Source organism: Solanum stenotomum, chromosome 5 (genome assembly GCF_019186545.1).
Source record: "Solanum stenotomum isolate F172 chromosome 5, ASM1918654v1, whole genome shotgun sequence".
NCBI lineage: Eukaryota > Viridiplantae > Streptophyta > Magnoliopsida > Solanales > Solanaceae > Solanum > Solanum stenotomum.
The window spans coordinates 10,139,506-10,159,203 of NC_064286.1; the positions used below are offsets into that span (position 1 = coordinate 10,139,506).

At 33.6% G+C, this 19,698-nt stretch overlaps 1 protein-coding gene and 1 long non-coding RNA gene across 2 annotated transcripts; both read left to right on the top strand.

The window, feature by feature from the left end:
- The first annotated feature begins 6,775 nt into the window (after nucleotides 1–6,775).
- On the top strand, nucleotides 6,776–8,546 carry LOC125865246 (uncharacterized). Its single transcript, XR_007446329.1, has 3 exons — nucleotides 6,776–6,972; nucleotides 7,084–7,155; nucleotides 8,112–8,546. It is a non-coding gene; the product is annotated as an uncharacterized LOC125865246 (long non-coding RNA).
- A 1,522-nt stretch (nucleotides 8,547–10,068) lies between these two features.
- On the top strand, nucleotides 10,069–11,718 carry LOC125865234 (hyoscyamine 6-dioxygenase-like). Its single transcript, XM_049545442.1, has 4 exons — nucleotides 10,069–10,268; nucleotides 10,555–10,796; nucleotides 10,896–11,205; nucleotides 11,281–11,718. Exons 1-4 carry the CDS (start codon nucleotides 10,083–10,085, stop codon nucleotides 11,524–11,526), a joined length of 984 nt encoding a protein of 327 aa, XP_049401399.1. The 5' UTR covers nucleotides 10,069–10,082; the 3' UTR covers nucleotides 11,527–11,718.
- Nucleotides 11,719–19,698: the final 7,980 nt, after the last annotated feature.

The window sequence follows — 19,698 nt, forward strand, 5'->3', positions numbered from 1 at the left end:
ATACCAACAATGAGAAATTGGTTTAAAAGAAAAAAAGAAGAATATTATGTAGTAAGTCAAAGAGAACATATCATAGATTGTAAATACACAAAAGGAAAGGCTAAAATACCAATAATAAACAAACGAATAATAAATAAAAAAATACAAGATATTAAGGCTAAAAATCAATTAATTATGTACATTTAGGAGGAACAGAAATACTAATAAAAACATGTTTTAGAGAAGGAATAGATACACCCATAGAAATATACTTAGCGGATGATAGAATTATACAACCCATAGAAAAAAGTATAATAAGTGCAGTAAAAGGTAACCTCATATACCAAAAATTTAAATTTAAAGTAAGTGTTAACTACTCAGTAGCAATAAATGATAGAAACATAGATAAATCACTAGTATTGTATTGGAAAATGTCAGGGATAGAACTAGCCCCAGGAAGTAAAATATTTACAGCTAGATGTAAAAACTTATATGTTTTAACAACAAAACTTAAAATAACAGCAAAAAAAAAAAAAAAAAAAAAAAGAAGATCCTTTTGAAAGGATAGTTACAGTCATAGATAATAATGATTATAGTTATAATGAGATTGATATAGAAGAAGATTTAGAAATAGTAAAAGAAAGACTAAGTACATAAGAAAGAATAAACTATGAAATACCCCAAATATCATAAACAATGAGTACCTCAAGAAGAATAGATAAAACTCCACAAAAATCAATAGAAGAAGAAATAGAACCATATCATTACTACATAACGGGAGTAATGAAACAACGAAAATATCTAATATTAATAAATACAGGACAAGAAGAAAACTATATTACAAAAGAACTAGTAACAGAGGATGAGATAATTACTAATGAACAATCATGCCCTGAACTACCAAAGGCATTAATATATACCGAAGAAACTACAGAAAAGGAAATAATCATTGGAGGAGTACCAATAGTAATAAAGTTTAAAATATATCAAGGAGATAAAAATATCACTTTAGGAATAAGATGGTTAGAACAAGTAAAACCATATAATTTAGAGGACAAACAGTTAATTATAATAATAAGAAGATAATAATAAAAAGAACTTTCTTATGATAAAAACATGAAAATATATATACTTGCAAAGATAATAATAAAAGGATATTACAACAGATATTATACACCAATGATAGACACAGGAGCAAAAGCTAATATATGTAAATATTGCTTACCAGAAGATAAATGGGAAAAATTAAAAACACCAATAGTAGTAATAGAATTTAATAATGAAGGAAGCATGATCACACATATAAGGCAAAAAAATATAAAAATACAAATATGGAATAAGATATTAACTATAGAAGCAATATATAATTTTGAATTGACCACAAAAGATATGCTATTAGGAATGCCATTTTTAGAAAAATTATACCCACATATAATAACAAAAACACATTGGTGGTTCACAACACTGTGTAAACAAAAAATAAGAGCAAAAAGAGTTAATAACAAAAAACGGAAAACAACAGAATGAATAAAAGGTAGTGAAAAAATTACACAAAAATTAGAAAATTTAAAAGAAGAAGACCCTAAAATAGAATTAATTATATTCTCTATAGATAAAGTAAAAATAATCCAAGATAAGTTAGAATTATTATATAGTGAGGATCCTTTACAAGGATCGGAGAAACATAAAACAAAAGTAAAAATTGAGCTAATTGATAATAATAGTATAATAACCCAAAACCATTAAAGTATAATTTTAATGATTTAACAAAATTTAAGATACATATAAGTGAATTACTAGAAAAAAGGTATATACAAGAAAGCAATAGTAAGCATACAAGCCCATCATTTATAGTAAATAAACATAGTGAACAAAAAAGAGGAAAAATAGAATGGTTATTGATTATAGAAATTTAAATGCAAAAACTAAAACATATAATTACCCAATACCAAATAAAATATTAAAGATAAGACAAATACAATGATATAATTACTTTAGTAAATTTGATTGCAAATCAGGATTTTACCACTTAAAGTTAGAAGAGGAATCTAAAAAACTTACAGCATTTACAGTACCACAAGAATTTTATGAATGGAATGTATTACCATTTGGATATAAAAATGCCCAGGTAGATATCAACACTTTATGGATAACTACTTTAAACAACTAGAAAATTGTGTAGTATATATTGATGATATATTACTATATTCTAAAACCCAAGATGAACACATAAGATTATTAGAAAAATTCATATATATTATAGAATATTCAGGCATAAGCCTAAGTAAAAAGAAAGCAGACATAATGAAAAGACAAATAGAATTCCTAGGAATACAAATAGATAAAAATGGAATAAAAATGCAAACACATATAGTACAAAAAATAATTAACTCAAATGAATAGCTAGATACAAAAAAGAAATTACAATCATTCTTAGGACTGGTAAATCAAGTAAGAGAATACATATCAAAATTAGCAGAAAATTTAAAAACCATTACAGCAAAAATTAAAGAAAGATGTAGAATTCCAACTTGATAAAAAAGACCAAACACAAATACAAAAAGTAAAATTATTATGTAAAAACCTACTTAAACTATATTTTCCAGATGAAAACAAAAAATTTACTTATATAGTAGAATCAAACGCCAGTGAAAAAAGTTATGGAGGAGTCTTAAAATACAGCTATGATAAAGAAAAAATAGAATATCATTGTAAATATTATTCAGGAACATTTACTAATGCAGAAATAAGATGAGAAATAAATAGAAAAGAATTATACTCAGTGTATAAATGTTTACTATCATTTGAACCATATATTGTATATAATAAATTTATTATAAGGACAGATAACACACAAGTAAAATGGTGGCTAACAAGAAAAATACAGGATTCAGTAACTACAAAAGGAATGAGAAGATTGGTATTAAATATATTAAATTTTACATTTAATATTGAAGTGATAAAAACTGATAAGAATGTTATTGCAGATTACTTATCAAGACAAAGCTACTCAGACTGGGAAAGAAAATACAATTGAAGATATACTCAAAGCCATTACTACACTTTGTATAAAAGTGGACAGTATGGACAATGAGATACAAAAGCTAAAGACTAATGAAGATAATCTGAAGTCTAAAGCTAATACAGGTCAACAGTATGACTGTAAAAATGCGGAGCTAAAAGGTGACGATGGGAAACACCTTAAAACCCATAATATTTGTTTAAATACAGCTGCAGGTACAAGTAAACAAGTTAGTGAAAAACAGCATAAGAATACAAACTTAAACCAGCTATTTGAAAAACCATTTACTCCAAAAATGCTAAAAAACACATTGACTATGGAACTACAAACCTCTACCTATGCAGATAGCCTACAAAATGAGAAAAAATTATATAACCATGTCATGAGAACATATATTGAAAATATATACAAAATCCAAATCTATTTAAACCGTAATCCTAGATCCACTACAACCAAAGAACCAAGTCAAGACTACCTAACCCAAAAATTACAAGGTTATAACAAGCTAATCGCATAGCCAAAAACTAATGCCAATTTAGTAAGGATATGTTACAATTATGGACTATTAAATATCGTATACACATACCACGGAGAAGAAATAAGTGGAATACCGGAACTACACAATGCATTCATTACATATAAAACAGTTACTAAAGGAAATTTATTATATGTAATGTTTTATACAGCACCAACGGAGATATTATACGAAGAGATAAAACCTCCGATTCAAGTTATTAAGATCAGACTAACCAAAGACATGATTATACCTGAAGATATTGGACAACAGGAAGAAATACGAAAAATAGAGATACCAAGTTTTTATGCCAATAAAAGAATAATTGGTATATCAATTATTATACAAGAGTTAGCAAACAATTATTTAAATGGAAATGCTATATGGAGTTACTACTCTAGAGATCAGCTAATGATATATTCAAATTCAAGAGAACTAAGAAAAGCAAATATGGATGAAGTCCAGAAATGGATTTTATCATTATTAAAACCAGAAGAAAGACCTATGACAAGAGCACTCAAAGCAAGATTTATTTCGTCAGAACTACTAACCAGATATTGTAAGCTAATTGGACATAAATATCCTGACCATATATGTTCAAAATGCAATGGATAAGCTAATGTAATCCCCGATGTTCAGCTGAAATGATAAAATAAAAGAAGATAGAGACGGAAAAGAGATAAGATAAAGAGAAGAAGACAAAGAAGATAAAGACAAAGGACAAAGAGATAAAAAGAAGACATAAAAACGTGTTTGACCAACAAAGCCAAAAGTAGATGTAAATTATTATGTAAAAGTCTTAAAGTGTACAGTAGTAGTCACATTATTGTAAATTATTAGGTACAACTTAGTAGAGTAAATTAGGAAACAAAGTATGCATGTGCATTATTAAAGTAGTATGGCCAAGTGTAAGAGTAGTAGCTAGGTGGTGTGCATTGTTAATAGGACAAGTGTAAAAGTAGTAGGTGGTAGTGCATTATTGTGTAGTAAGTAGTATAGTACGTGCATTATTGTGCATTACTGTAATTCCTTTCTATATAAAGGAAGGTATATGTAACATAATAAGCAAGTCGGGAATAAACGAAGCTTTCTTAAAAACCACTCTCTCAAATATTTAAATACTTAATAGATAATGGAACAACCTTTAGATATCATGGATAAGCAAGAGGCAAAGGTATATTGTTCAAAAATTATGCAGAACTAATTTCATATATTCCTAAATATCATATATATGATTGAATAAATTTATGTTAGTTATTATGTATTAGAATTATTTGAATCATGATTTCTAGTTTATTAGCACACTGGAAACAGGGAGAAAACTTCTATACTATGCCATCCTAATGTTGAAACCGGTAGGCAAGGAAAGTCGTTTAGGGAGTAAACAAAGTTGAGGCGCTGATAAGAAGGAAGTATCCGCTAAAGTACGATGCTAGTAGTGATAGGAGAACATGATAAACATATAATCTAGTTCATAATTATCTAATATGAATTTAATCAATTATGAATATGATAGGAAGAAATAATTGAAAATAAAAAACCTACATAACAACGAACATGACTACATACATGCATGACGAAATGATAAAAAACTATGAAACTCTAATCTTATATATACTTAAAGATATAGAAATAATTAAATTAGGAAGAATAATATGGGAAAAAAATATTTAATAATAACAGATCAGAAGATATATTAAACCAACAATGGTATGAAATAGACCTACATGATTTAGACCTCGAAAGAATAGAATTGTATGATTTAGAAATAAATTCAGACTAAAATGAACTACGAATATTTACAATATTTGACAGCATCTATGGAAGATATAAAACTATTAGAACAATTAATGGAGAAAAATTTATATATGTACCTAAGAACCCAAAATATGTTATATCTAGAATATATCATAAATAATATTAAAGAGATATCAAGATTAAGACCCTTGAAAAAAGAATATTATAATAAAATCTTTAAGGTAAATTCCTCACCTACCACACTACCAAACATATGAATTTTCACACTACCAAAAATATGAATTCCTCAACTACCAATTCCGCACCCCCGAAAAATGGTGGAGTTCGATTTTTGATCTCCTATTTGAAGGTAAACAACTAAACTTAGTAGTTAATTGAAACCTTATTCATTCATATAAAATTCAAATTTTTAGTTACAAGGCTAAATATTTGCGAGATCTCTGCATCCGAAATCAGGCTAGTGAATCAATAGAGTGTACTTTTACATTTTTATGCCTTGAACTTGAGACTTTGTGCACTTATGCAAAATCTGATATTCACGTTCCTATTGTACCTACAAACAATTGTGGTGTTCGGGTTCAAACTAGCCCAAGTAGCCGTCTGTAGTTCCTTTTGTATCAACAACGTTGTCTACATTCTAATTAGTTTTATTTGAGTGATGAGATTTGAACCAAACAAAGTGAGGATACGAGAACATATATCTCTTTAAGCTATGCAAATTTATTAAGTACTTAGTTCTGTTATATTTTTCAGTCAGGCAATTTTCAGAAGTCTTTGTATATCTTTATCTGTGAAATTGAATGTTCTTTATGAATGTATTTTTGTGTTTCTATGCTTTGGGATTAGCAGACTGCGGCAATTGGTCATTTCTTTTAAGTTAAATGGAAATCAAGTTTTATCTGATTGCATAAGAGACTACAAATAGTTTGGCTGCTGAAGTGCATTGTGTTCAACCTCCCTATTTTTGTTTTACCTTTAGTGATATTTACTGAATATATGGGTGGTATGGCACTAGATAATAGACATTTTCTATTACTTTTGTGGGAAGGATGGGGTTTCTTTTTTAGCCCAACATGATGTTATGATGTATTGTTATCATGCTCCAAGTTCTTCGTCTTTATTTTTCTCGTGGCTGTGCTGTACGATTATATCTTCATGCTGCCACCGAGACAAAGCTTTTTGTGGATACTTCAAGAGGAGAAACACTGCGCATCAATGTAATGTTACTCCCACTTTGAGGCTGAGTGATGTAATTATCCGAGTTTTTGAGGTTTTGAATATCTGAATGCTCAAAATCATTTATTTTTACTCCCTTTTAGAACTTCAGTCTCTTCCACTATAGTATTGTATTGCATGGCCTGGAAAACTTGGGTGATTTCCGAGGATTGGAAGAAGCTGATCTGGATTTCTGAGGCGGTTATTGCAAAAGACTGATTGTAACATTGATTTGATCTAACATTGCAGTTTGATATCACCTTTCCAGCAATTCCATGTTCAATTCTCAGTTTTCCTTAGGATTATGGTTCTCATTGAGTTGTCAAGTTAAATGAGACTTGACCAGATAATCTCTGTGGAATGATCCTCCTCACCCCGTCTTTAATTAATTATTGTTTTTCCTTTTAGTTCTTAACTTCAATTTTCAATGATTTTTAGGCATATGGCCTATATTATGGATACAAATGAAGAAGAGAGGGTGAAGGTATTGCTTTATTTATTACTTAAATTGGTATATTATCTCTTTTTTTTGGGCTGGGATTGCAGAGGAGCTTACGAGTGATTGTTTGTTTCTTGGTTGCCACTTCCTTTTCAGGGAATAACAGTTGAAGTTGGAAGAGCACCTTTTGAAATAGAGACGACGAGATTTACAATTCTTGATGCCCTGGTAACCTTTTATCCTCATTCTTTCTATGATTTACCTTGTACACGGGAGGAAAAGGTGTGAGTATTAAGTGACAAGTTTATGTGCACGAGAGTTGTTGTTTGCCCATGGTTTCGAATTTCTATAGAAAGTTTTCCTTAATCTAAAGTTCTGAGTCTCTATACCATATTAGTGTTTTTGGTACCATCTATTTTCTATCATTTAACATTGTTGGAAGAAACAGTGCTTTAGTAAGGGAATGTCCTAGTGGTGACTGAAGTCGCATGTTCTTCCCATCTGTCCAAGCCTTGATGGACGGACGGAATACACATTACATGTGTTGGTGGGAGGTAGCAGGTACCTCATTTTATTAGCCTAGGTGTGTGCAAACTAGCCCGAACACCATAATTATTTAAAAAAACTAGCACAATTAATGTTCCCATATCTGTTGGCACTTTTACAAATTATCTTTTAAATGTTGAGCAAAAGTGAGACTCTGAAGATACTAAACATTGTTTAGATATCTGCTTACAAGCTTTCTGTTTGTTTATTTACTACTTGCTTGGCATATCATATGATCAGTTATTGTAGATACAAGGTTGTTTGTAGGTATGGTATTTCATGATTCTATGAATTGGTTGCCACAGCTGAGATAAATTTGAGTGTGATTTGAAGTTTCATTTTGAGATAATATGGCATTAACCGGTCCCTCTTCTCGATTATGTTTTTCTAGTGTTGGCCTATCCTATCACTTTGTTTCTTATGCTAGTCTTGCACCGCTAGTTTTATAGACATCTAATCTGCGAAGCTTAACTCTGTGATCTTGCATATGTCACATATTATCCAGTTAAATGTACTGGCACAATATACCTCTAGATCCGTTTATACCAATTTTTTAATCAACTAGAGTATTTTATCAAGAGGAACAAATTGATTTGTCCATACTAATATGTGAGAATGATAACTTTACTTTTTTTTAGGTTAGTAGTAAACATTCATTGACCGAAGCAATTGTTTGATATGCTAAAAAGTTTTCGAGAGCATGAGAAGAACTCTAAGTGGACAGAAATTCGAGGATTTGAATCCATAACCAGCCAAGGTGTCAAAGCTTTTAACTGAAATGAATTAGGAAATTTATAATTTGAAACAAGAGCCTGATGTTGGATCAAGACAGATCTATTCCAGTTGATGATGAAGTGTTAGCAGAAACAGAATAATTGGCACATACTGCAGATGCTCGTGATCCCGAAAAATGCCACAATTTATCTAGTGTAAATATTTGTTGATCAATTTTTTTGTTTTTACATTGTTGAATGCATTCTTTTATTTTTTATAATTCATTTTTTTTACCATGGGAAGACAGAGAAGTGGATGTGTTGAGTTTGAATATTGTTAAGTGAATGACATTGTTTGAGTTTGGTAAGTTTGTTTATTATTATCTTTGAACTCATTTCTCTTGTGAATTTCATTTTTGTTGTTTTAAAAGTGTTTGACTAAATATGTGGATCAAGGCGAATTTTATGGCTAATTTCATTTGCCATGGCAAATGCCACTAAAACAAGTTTCCTTTACTGGTAATTGTTGTTTATTTACCGGCAATTACAAAAGCCACAAATATGCTTGAGATTACATTTTCTAAGGTAGTTCTCATGGCAATAGTAATTTCTTCTGAATAAATGCCGCAAAAGTAATTACTTTTCGTGGAAATAATATTGGTCTTTACCGGCACTCCATATAAATGCCGCTAAAGGCTGAAGCAACATTGGATGCAATGACATTTGATTAAATGTCGCTAAATGTTTTTGCGGCAATAAGTATTGCCGCTAAAGGCCTCTTTTGGTGTAGTGTGCTTATTGTTCGCGCCTAGGGTTGGAGACAAGGCCACTGTCGACTTGAACTTAGCTGCACATCACACTGCCATGCCACTGGTAATGCCTTTCCTGTGTCTTTCTTGGCCTTGCTAGCTCTTGTTTAACTTGTGATATTCCTTGTCTTTCTTCTTATTTTGCTTTGCATTTACTTGTCCTTGCTATTAACTCATCTTGACTTGCCCAGATTTGATTCGACCTTGGCACTTGCCACTACCAAACGTCGTCTAGGACCCATCCCATGTGATGACGAACAGTCTGTCGACCTTGCTTATTTCCAACTTGGTAATGCCTCCACACTGCCCACATGTTTGATTCATCCTGCACCTAGGCCCATGACAAAGTCATACATGCCAACCTTTTACCTCTACTGTTCCATATACCGAGTTTAAAAGTCTAGTACCCTAACACCAGGGATGTATATAGCACGGAAGGGGCAGGGGTGGGGGGGGGGAGATTAAATTTTACCCTGCCCAGCCCCATCCTGCCTCGTTTATGCTTCCTTTTTTTTTTCTTCATACTCTTTTTTTGCAATATTGTGTTTAATTCCTTATAACTGTTTACATTTTTTAGTTGAACTTTATATCTTTCCCATATTTGAGAAAATAGGAAAACATAACCATGTGAAAAGTACTAAAATCAATTACTTCTAAGTTCTAACAACAAATTTTTTACCATTTGAATAAAGTGGAACTGTGGCTTCTAAATTGTCCATAAAATAGTTATGGTCTTTCTTCAATACTCACCACCTATCCTGTCGCATCAATATTATTTAAATACATTAATCTTTCGCCGCCCTGTCTTGTACTTGCCCTGCTCTATTGCTATAAAATTCAACAAATTTTCTTCATTTATATGGCAAAATGTCAACACAGTTAGGTTGGGATAGAAACCAACAATATAACACCTGGTCCATAGACTAGTGTTTGATTTTCCAATAATTGGATTGCCAATCATTTATGAAACATTGGGCAGGTTAAAGTAACTTATCAAATACTTAGAGGATGTGATGTGCAATTCTCTTCCCTATAAATAAGAACACAGACAAAAAAGGGATTCATTCAAAGAAGAATAATTAAGAATATGACAAACCTCATGATCTCTAGTAAAGTAGAAGCACTTCCTCCAACTTATGTATTACCAATGCATGAAAGGCCACTAGCCCCAGTTCCAATTGTCAAGGAAATTCCAGTAATTGATTTGGGCGAAGAACGAGCTGTTGTCACTCAACAACTTGTGAAAGCTTTGGAACAATATGGCTTTTTTCAGGTTCATAATTATTTCATGCAAATACTATTCCCTCTGTTTTAAAGAAAATGACATACTTTTTTTTTTTAGTCTGTTTTAAGAAAAATGACTCATTTCCTCTTTTGACAATACTTTAATTACAGTTTCCACATGACATGTTTAAGCCATGAGATTAAATGATATTTTGGTACAATAGATATAACGTTAATCTAGGATCACAAGATTGAAAAATCTTCTTTATTTTCTTAAACTTCGTGCCAAGTCAAACAAGATGAACTCAAACTGAGACGATAGAATAATGAAACAGGTAATTAATCACGGGGTACCAGAGGATTTAATGGATAAGGCAATGAAAGTCTACGAAGAATTTTTCAATTTGCCAGTGAAACAGAAAGAAAATTATGCAGAAAAAGCAGAAACACTCTATACTAACAATCCCAAGCATCATGCTTCAAAGGAGCATAAATACTGGAAGGAAGTCTTGGAACACAACTGCAATATTGATGGACAAGATAAACAAACTTGGCCTAGTAACCCTCCAACATTTAGGTACCTAACTATTTCTCAATCTTAAATTAGTAGATGAAATGATAGCCGATTTGTAGATGGATTTTCGTGTGAAAGTTAAATATGAGAATGAACATTCAGGGAGGTTATTGGTGCATATTCATCTGAAATTAGAAAGTTGAGCATGATAATCTTCGATTTGGTAAGCAAAGGACTAGGCTTGGAGGCAGGGTACTTTGGCAAAGGTCATGGGCAGAGAATGTTTGTCAATCACTATCCAATATGCCCAGATCCAAGTTCAACTTTGGGAACTGGTGGACATTGTGATCCTAATCTCATAACCATTTGCCAGCAACAAGTATATGGCCTTCAAATACTCAAGAATGATGAATGGATTGGTGTGGAACCTCTACCTCATGCATTTGTTGTCAATTTTGGTCTCCTAATAACGGTAACACTTCTTTTAACATTCATTTATGACATGATACATAAACGTAACATGCCCTTTAACTTGCTCATAATACAGGTAGTGACCAATGGAAAGTTGAAAAGTGTTGCACATCGAGTGGTGACAAATACAACTCAAGCACGTACCGCCATCGGTACTTATTTTTGTCCAGCAAATGTGGTTGAGCCAGCAAAATCATTTGTTGGTCCAGACAATCCGCCATTATTCAAACCCTTCAAATGGGGCACTGAGTTTTTGCCACATTACTTCAACAACAGAGCAGTATACCACGCAACATTGGAAGCTTTCAAAATCAGTGCTTAATAAGAGTTTTTAATTTCCACCCAAATAAGATGAGAGAGTCTCTACTCATACTACTTTGAATTTCCACCAAAATAAGAGTTTTTAATTAATTTACAATTCCTATGTAATTTGTAACCTAGGTTTGAATCGAACTTGTTATTCATTCATGAATAAGAAGCTTTGATTCCTACCAATTTGTGTGTTGTATCTTGACTTATTATTGCCTCAATAATAAAATCTTTTTAGTACTTTCTTCATGTCAATTTATGCGGCGAAATTTTTAAACTGATTATCAAACATACATATAAAAATGAACTGTGGAGAATTCCAGAATCTCCTTAATTATGCAAGATATAATAATAAACAACAAACTTCTAACCTCCTAACCTCACAAAATGGCTCTGAACTCTTCAAATTTTAGTTTGCTCACCTAGTCTCATCAAGGAAAGCTAATAAAATCACATATATATATATATCATGAAACAAGCACCTTCACAAGTAGAAATAGTGCACACACTTAATTCAAAAGATTGAATATAAATTACGGACTTAGTATCGAAGAGCAACTCTCAAACTCACAAATAAAATTCACGTGTATGCACAAAAAACTATATGGTTGTCCATTATGTACATCTCCACTAATTAAGCATGCTTGAATAAATCAAATAGAACTTTAAAGGTTGTAATGTAGGCTAGGGGACGGGTAGGAAAACTATATAATAGTTACTTACACCTCCCTAAGCACTTCACACTTTTAGACTTCATCACCCATTATTTTCTTCTCTTTATTTTCAGCCCTATGTTCAATAGTTATCTCACAAGTAATTCTCATCATCTCAACAATGCTTCAATCATTTTATTATTCTTTTTTTGTTTTCTCAAATATTTTTTTTTTCACATCATATTCTTTCAAAGAGGGATTTTTTTCATCACTTTGTAGCTATCATTGATTACCTTTTTCACTCAACCATCCCCTTTCTTCAGATATAACAATTATAATAAGGCTATGCTAAAGTGCTCAAGGAAGAAAGGTGCAAAAACTAGGGATTCAACTAAATAGTTAAGGGAAAAATATGATTACCAATAAAAGGCCACAGGTTCGAAAGGTTAACAAGTGATATAATATCTGAAAAAACTAAAATACAAGACAAATCAAAGAAAGCCTATTATTATCTCCTAAACAAAGTAACACTTTTTATTTCGCTTCAATAACATGCATGACAAGTTCTAGACTAAGATGCAAGCATGAAATAAACAAATTGTCACCCATGGAACAAGTATCAATAAAGATGGATCAATTCCACTTCTAAGAGATCCGTGATCATAACAAACTACAAAATAAAATAAGTTATTTACAAAGTCACAACCATGAACATAGGTGTCAGAGAGTTTGTAATTTCATTAGCAATCAAGTATTCATAAGAAAAAAACTATAAAAAAAATTAGGCTCAAATAGCAAGTATCAAACAAATCAAAAGGGTTGTTTTTTCTTTTCTCTCCAAAAAAAGAAAAAAATTACTCCCTAAAATAAGTTACTCGGTTCAAAGGGACTATCCTCAGAAAAAGAAAGGAAAACAAAAGTCGAGGAGCCCATCCTAAAAAAAGACTCAATAAAAATATAAAAACTAGGAATTCATTCCTCCACGCTATGTCCCCAAAGCATCAATTAAAATTTAAAACAAGGGTTAAGGAAAACTCCATGAGGCCTCTTGGCCTAGCTAGTAACATGTTTTGTCAATTTTCATCAAGGTTGTACGCACCCTATACTTAAGCTCAAACGTGTTCCTTTGCTTCAAATTTTTACATACTCAAACTTTCCGTAATCCGCAAAATAAAAAAGCAACACAAAAAATGACACAAAAAAAATAATAATAAGAAGCTAAACTATAAATTGGGTTGCTTCCCAATAAGCGCCTAATTTAATGTCGCGGTACGACACAAGTAAACTCACCACTTTTCTTTCCACTTTGAACTTATGAATTGTACTTCTAGCTTTGTATCCATTTTTCTGCTCCTATCAAGGAGTGGTGGTATAAAGATAAAGAAGCGAAGTAATGGATGATGCATGTAGGATTGCTTGGCTCTGAAGTGATGCATGTTATTTTGTCTCTTTTTGGGTGCAACGTTAAGAATGTAGAATTCTTATTCCTCATCCTCACACTTATCCATTAGCTCAGATGACTTGAAAGATATATCAACATCTAAACATAATGTTGAAAAATGATTTAAATGGGGTATGATACGTCCCTTCTCCAAACTTACACCAAATGCAACATGCTCACTTTTATACTCCTCAAACGTGGCATTTCAAGAAAAACGTGATTGCATTGTATCTCCTCCTGTTTTAGATCCTCAATTTGACTTTTGAGTGCCTTTTTCAGTATCACAAAATTCATAATTGAATTGTTGAGCGTCAAATGCAACAATCTTTGCATTCAATTCATTGCTTAAGTTCTGAATATGCAAGACAAACATATCAACCTCTTGCATGCACTTTATTTTTTCTATCTACAACGTATGACATCCCATATATGATTCTTCTAAAGTGCTCTACATATTCCTCTACTAATTTTCTACAAGAATCCATACTATCAAAGGAACAAAGATTATTAGAATCTTCATGAGAGGGTTTCGGAGTAGGGTAGCAACACACGGTACAATCGAAGTACAGACCACCACAAAATTCACAAGATAGAGATGGTGCACACAACTCTCCTACGGGAATATATTGACATTGTTGTCAAAAGTGGTCTCTTTTGCAATAAGGACAAGGTCTCATCAACCATGAATATTCATCATTCCACGCTATTTTTTGTGAAGAGTTCATCTCAAGAAGAGTATCAATTAGCATAAAAAATATATGTACCGAAAAAATAGAAAAAACTTAAATAAATAAAAATAAAAAGTATAACCTAGAAGAATAGTTAATTTCTAAGTCCACGGTAACAGCGTCAAAAACTTGTTGCTCCCAATTGCACAACAAAGTATACGTGGCTACGCAAGTAATATAGTGGCTCTAAAAGAGCCGGATTATCAAACTCAAATGGCTTGTCGATTAACTATATTACTAAATCATACTAGTCTAATTTTTTTGATGATGACAAGGGAAACCCGGAGCCGCTACCTTTTGGGTGCGCACAGGGTAAACCCCCACTCCTATGCAATAGCTCGTAAACCACATAGGAGAGGTAACCCGCACTAGGCAAGCCCGGTGTGACGAGCTCAACCCAGAAGGCAAACCCTTGCTTTCGCTGGCAAGGGATTTCAAACTTGAGACTTCCAACATGGAAGTCCCAAGCCCAAACCACTGGGCCACCCCGAAGGGTCATACTAGTCTAATTATTTATTCAAGCGTGCTAAAAGAGTTTAATTTATATTTATATATAAAATAATACAATGATTAAATGATTAGATTAATTTACAATGTTTGGGACAATTTCAGGGTTGCAACATGCTAAGAATTCATGTATCAAATCTCTTTCATGGATTTCATACAGTTATCAAATCATTAATTTACAGGGTTGATATTATAATCATGATCTCTCGATCTCTAACAACCTACCCCAATTGGCCGTCTAACTACATAGTTAATCGGGGATAGACAGACTCAACTGACAAGCATTTATATTTCATCATGTTAAGTAACCAAGCATGGTGTTTCTCTGAGTGTCAATCTTGAACACGAATCTGAACAAGAGGTATGCAAGAGGGACGCCCTCCTTATATTCTCTGCTCTATCTACCTCTCCGTTTATCGAGTTCAAGAATTGACATTAAATTTATTTCTATGGTGATGAAGCATGAAATACTAAAACAAGAATATAAGAATAATTTATACGATAATCAATATTCATCCAAACGAAATCAATATTCAACAATCATTCGCAGCCACAACCCCAGAACAAGGTTCTTTAGCTACTAATGTCTAAAAAAAGAAGAAAAAGAAAAGAACCCAAAAAGTATAATGACTTTTCCCTACACAGTATATCGTTTTTTAATAATTATTCTCATGGGCTATTTATAGATGTAAAAAAAACTTTAAATAAAATAATTGAGTCCAAAACAAACTAGAACCCAAAACCAAGAGAATTTGGGTTCCGCTTGAAGTGTGCATCGACTTCAATTGTTGATGTTGCCTTCAAATTCTGACACGTGGCCCAGCAGGTAAGTGTTCCATTTGCAATTCTAATTCTTTCTTTCAACTGCACTACATGCATATATATATATATATATATATATATTCAATTTAATCCATTAAGTTGTCTAGTTTATTTCCTTCTATCATTTTTCTTGTTTAATTCATTTTAGCTTCAAATTTTATCACCTTTACACCAATTTACTCCTACAAATGAACTACACTATGTAGCACAATCCATAACATTCATGCTCAAAAAGGATAAATAAAATATTAAGTGTGAGACAAATAATAATTAAAAATATTTATGTTTGGCCTCACATTAGGAATTTCATATGGTGGTTGACTGCAAATCCTTGGATCAAGACGTGTTCTCTGATACCATGAAAGGAGGTTGAAGAACAATTTGCATAAATTTTCCACCGATCATATTCATACATTCATGAATATTTATATAATTGTTTTATTGTCACGACCCGATTTCTCGACTCATGATGGAGCCTACTATAACCCACCAATAGGCAAGCTAACCCGTATCCTGAAACTACAAGCAATGGGATTGAGGGCAGAAAACTAAAATCAAACTAAAACAATAACATAAATAACATGAATCATAGATGAAGTAGCGGAAGCAATACAAAATATATATACAAATAAGTGATCCCTCATAGAACCTAGAAGTCACATGTACAGAGCTATTAACAAAATGAGTACAAGTCCCAAAAGTGGACCACATAAAAAAGACTGTCTCAAAAAGCAAAAGACAAGTCAATATATATAGATGGAGACTAGTATAGCACAAAACGCCAAGTGCTCACCCCCGTCTCCGGATCATTCTATTGCAGTCATGATGTCAACACTGGTAGTTCGTGCTCGGACCTGCCTCATGAAAATAGATGCAAAGTGTAGTATGAGTAACAATACAACAGGTACCCAGTAGGCCTCATAGGCCGACTGAGCAAGAAAAGCAAATGTAATATGAAATGCGGGAATCTAAAACACTACCAGAAACAAGAACGAGTAATTTAACAAGTATGCACACGAGTGTACTAACACACAAAGAAAAGGAGAATAACCAACTATATTCGACCAGGCTCCCATAAACCCGACGAATACACTCGTGCACAAGCTAAAAGTAAAACCCGAATGGACTCCCATAAGCCCGACAGGTTCAAGGAAGAGTTTAGAATGGAATAAGAGGATCTGACAAAGTTCCCAAGATTTTCACAACTTTCCGCGGACTCGAACCTAACTAATCAATATGCCTAAAGCTCATCCAGAACTGATAGGGTTTCAACACTTGAACCAAATTGAAGATGGAAAATGACGGACTTGAATTGAGATTTGGAGTAACCGAGGACTTGAACCAAGGCTAACGATAATCGTGGACTTGAACCACGTATAAATATGACCAAAGACTTGAACCAAGGTGAGAGCAGCCATGGACTTTAACCAAGCTGTAAGGAGCGGTGGACTTGAACCACAACCGCAAATGGCGGTGGACTTGAACAAAGGCTGAAGAAAGCCAAGATTAGAACCAAGGCTATAATACCAAGGCAAGGACTTGAACCACGCCCGCTAGAGTGAATTGGGGGACTTGAACCACGAATAGAGGCGAATCAACCAGAAATAGGATCACCGACCAAACGAATATCATGCCCAGAACTCCTAATCCAAGTGCCATCAATAAATCACTCCAGTCCAAACCATATCCAACCAGAATGGACGAGTAGCTTCCACACCAAGAATCAGAGATACCTGAACCAAAGGAAATAAGGGATTTATGGACATATGGTTCCAAGAGAAGTGTTACTGCCTAGATAAGGCCCAAACTATCAGACACAGGTCTGCTACATTAGTCTACAAGGAGTTAACCCGTCCGAAGCAACGTTGGGGAAATTGCAAGGCCTAATGGCTCCAAAAAGACGCAAGTCTATGGCAAATACTAGCCTAAGCCTAGACTAAGGCCAAACATGCTCCAACAATATTCACAAATAAGACACACCACAATGAGAGGATGATCAAACAATATAATAGACATGCTTCAATTGCCCGGAATACCCCAATAGTAAACTAAGACATGGATTCTAGGAATTCAACATCATTAACCACCAATTCAACCCCAAATTCATACAAATCAACATACAATTACTTAATCATGCCTATTCTAAGGAAAGGAAAGTCGTAACCTACCGTAGGTCGATCGAACGCGCTCCAAATCACGTTACCACAACTTTTCCCTTCCATACGATCTCAGAACGCTGCCATGCTATAAAAAAATAGAATCATAATGTCAATACGGTCGTTTTGACACAAAAATTGCATTTTTCAGAGACATATCCAAAATTGGGTCTAAAATGGGATTGTGGGACCCGCACTGGGAATCCCAAAATCAACTTCATGAAACGATTCATTTTACCTCCCCCAAACTTGTGTCCCAAAATGGAACACAATTTGGGGCTTGAAATAGACCGAAATCAGTCCATGCATTTAAATCACCATTAAATCTAAAGAAGGAGAGAGGACAGCAACTAAAACTCAAAAATTACCTCAAACAGAGGTCCCCCGATAGTCCCCGAGCACTCCAATGCGTAGCCACACCAATTTCAATCAACCCAACCTTTGAATCACCCAAAATGGAGCTTAAATGAGACATAAATCACGTTTAGATAGTGAGGGCTGAATGCTGATTTTCAGCTTTAAATAATGGCATATCTGGTCGCTAAAAAGACTTCTGGTCACTAAAAAGATATTTTCTGGTTTCTAAAAGTCTGCATGAGATATCAGATTTTTTTCAAAGTCTCCAAACGGACCCTTGGGATTCATTCGGGACCCGATAAAAATAAACCAGCTATGCTACCCCACTAAATGTGACATTCCAGACTTAGTGGAATTGTCAGATTTTTGTAAAAAGATTGTTATGACAGAAATACCCCCTCGGGACCCATTAGGCCAAACTCAACTTTCTCCTAAACACCCAAAAATAAAAAAAAAAGATCTCAAGACCCAAACGAAAGGTCCTACTAGACCAAATTTAACATTCCAGAGCTAATGGCGCTGATGGAATTCTCATACGACAACTAATTCTCCGAATGTTGACCAAGTAAACTCTACGCCTTTAAGCTTTCCAACATCTCGTCTAAGTGCTCAAACTCACACCGGAAGTCTTAGGTCCCAAACTAAAGGTCTTTCTAGACCAAACTCGATGTTTCCAAAGCTAACTGTGCTGATGGAATTTCAATCCGAGCATATTTACCAAGAATGTTGACAAAGGTCAAACTTAGGCCAAAGATAAAATGCCTAATGGCACACATTCGCGCCAAAAACCTCCAGATTCATGCCAACCATGCCACTAGCCTGAAATGACCATTCCTGATATGATGAAATCGTCAGAATCCCATTATGAGGTTGTTTACCTGATGTTTTGACTAAAGTCAACTATTCAAGTTTCAAAAGATTTAAAACAAGAGAACGAGCATTAAACCTAAAGGAACAACCAGGCGATCGAACAGTCAGTGCCAACAAGTTGTAAATGACTTGGGGTCGCTATAGGAATACTATAAATGACAAAGAGAAGGCATTAAGGCAAAAATGATCTGGAGGGTCATTACAATATCCACTACTAAAAAGGACTTTCGTCCGCGAAAGTAAGAGTCAAGAAGTACCTAAATAGTGGGCTCCGATTGACCATCAGTCTTCAGGAGAAATATTGTGCTAACGTCGACACGGGTGCCCAACTTCTCCTTAAAATGCCCTCCAAAAATTGGAAGTGAACTGTGAACCCCAGTCTCAAATTATAGAAACAGGCATACCATGGAGACAAACTACATCTCGAATGTAGATACGAGCCAATCTCTCAGCACGGAAGGAAGTTTGAACGGGAAGGAAGTGTGTTGACTTGGTTAATCGATCCACGATGGCCCAAATGCTATCAACACCTCTAGAAGTACAAGGCAAACCCATAATGAAGTCCATAGTGATACGCTCCCCCTTCTACTCCAGAATGGGTAATCTCTGAAACACACCACCAGGCCTCGATTGCTCGGCCTGAACCTGCTG

Excerpts from the sequence above, each read along its gene's own strand:
- LOC125865234 (XM_049545442.1), top strand. The coding sequence starts at position 10,083 with ATGACAAACCTCATGATCTCTAGTAAAGTAGAAGCACTTCCTCCAACT. Across the intron at positions 10,797-10,895 it reads AGTAACCCTCCAACATTTAG|GGAGGTTATTGGTGCATATT; the intron begins GTACCTAACTAT and ends ATGAACATTCAG. Across the intron at positions 11,206-11,280 it reads ATTTTGGTCTCCTAATAACG|GTAGTGACCAATGGAAAGTT; the intron begins GTAACACTTCTT and ends CTCATAATACAG.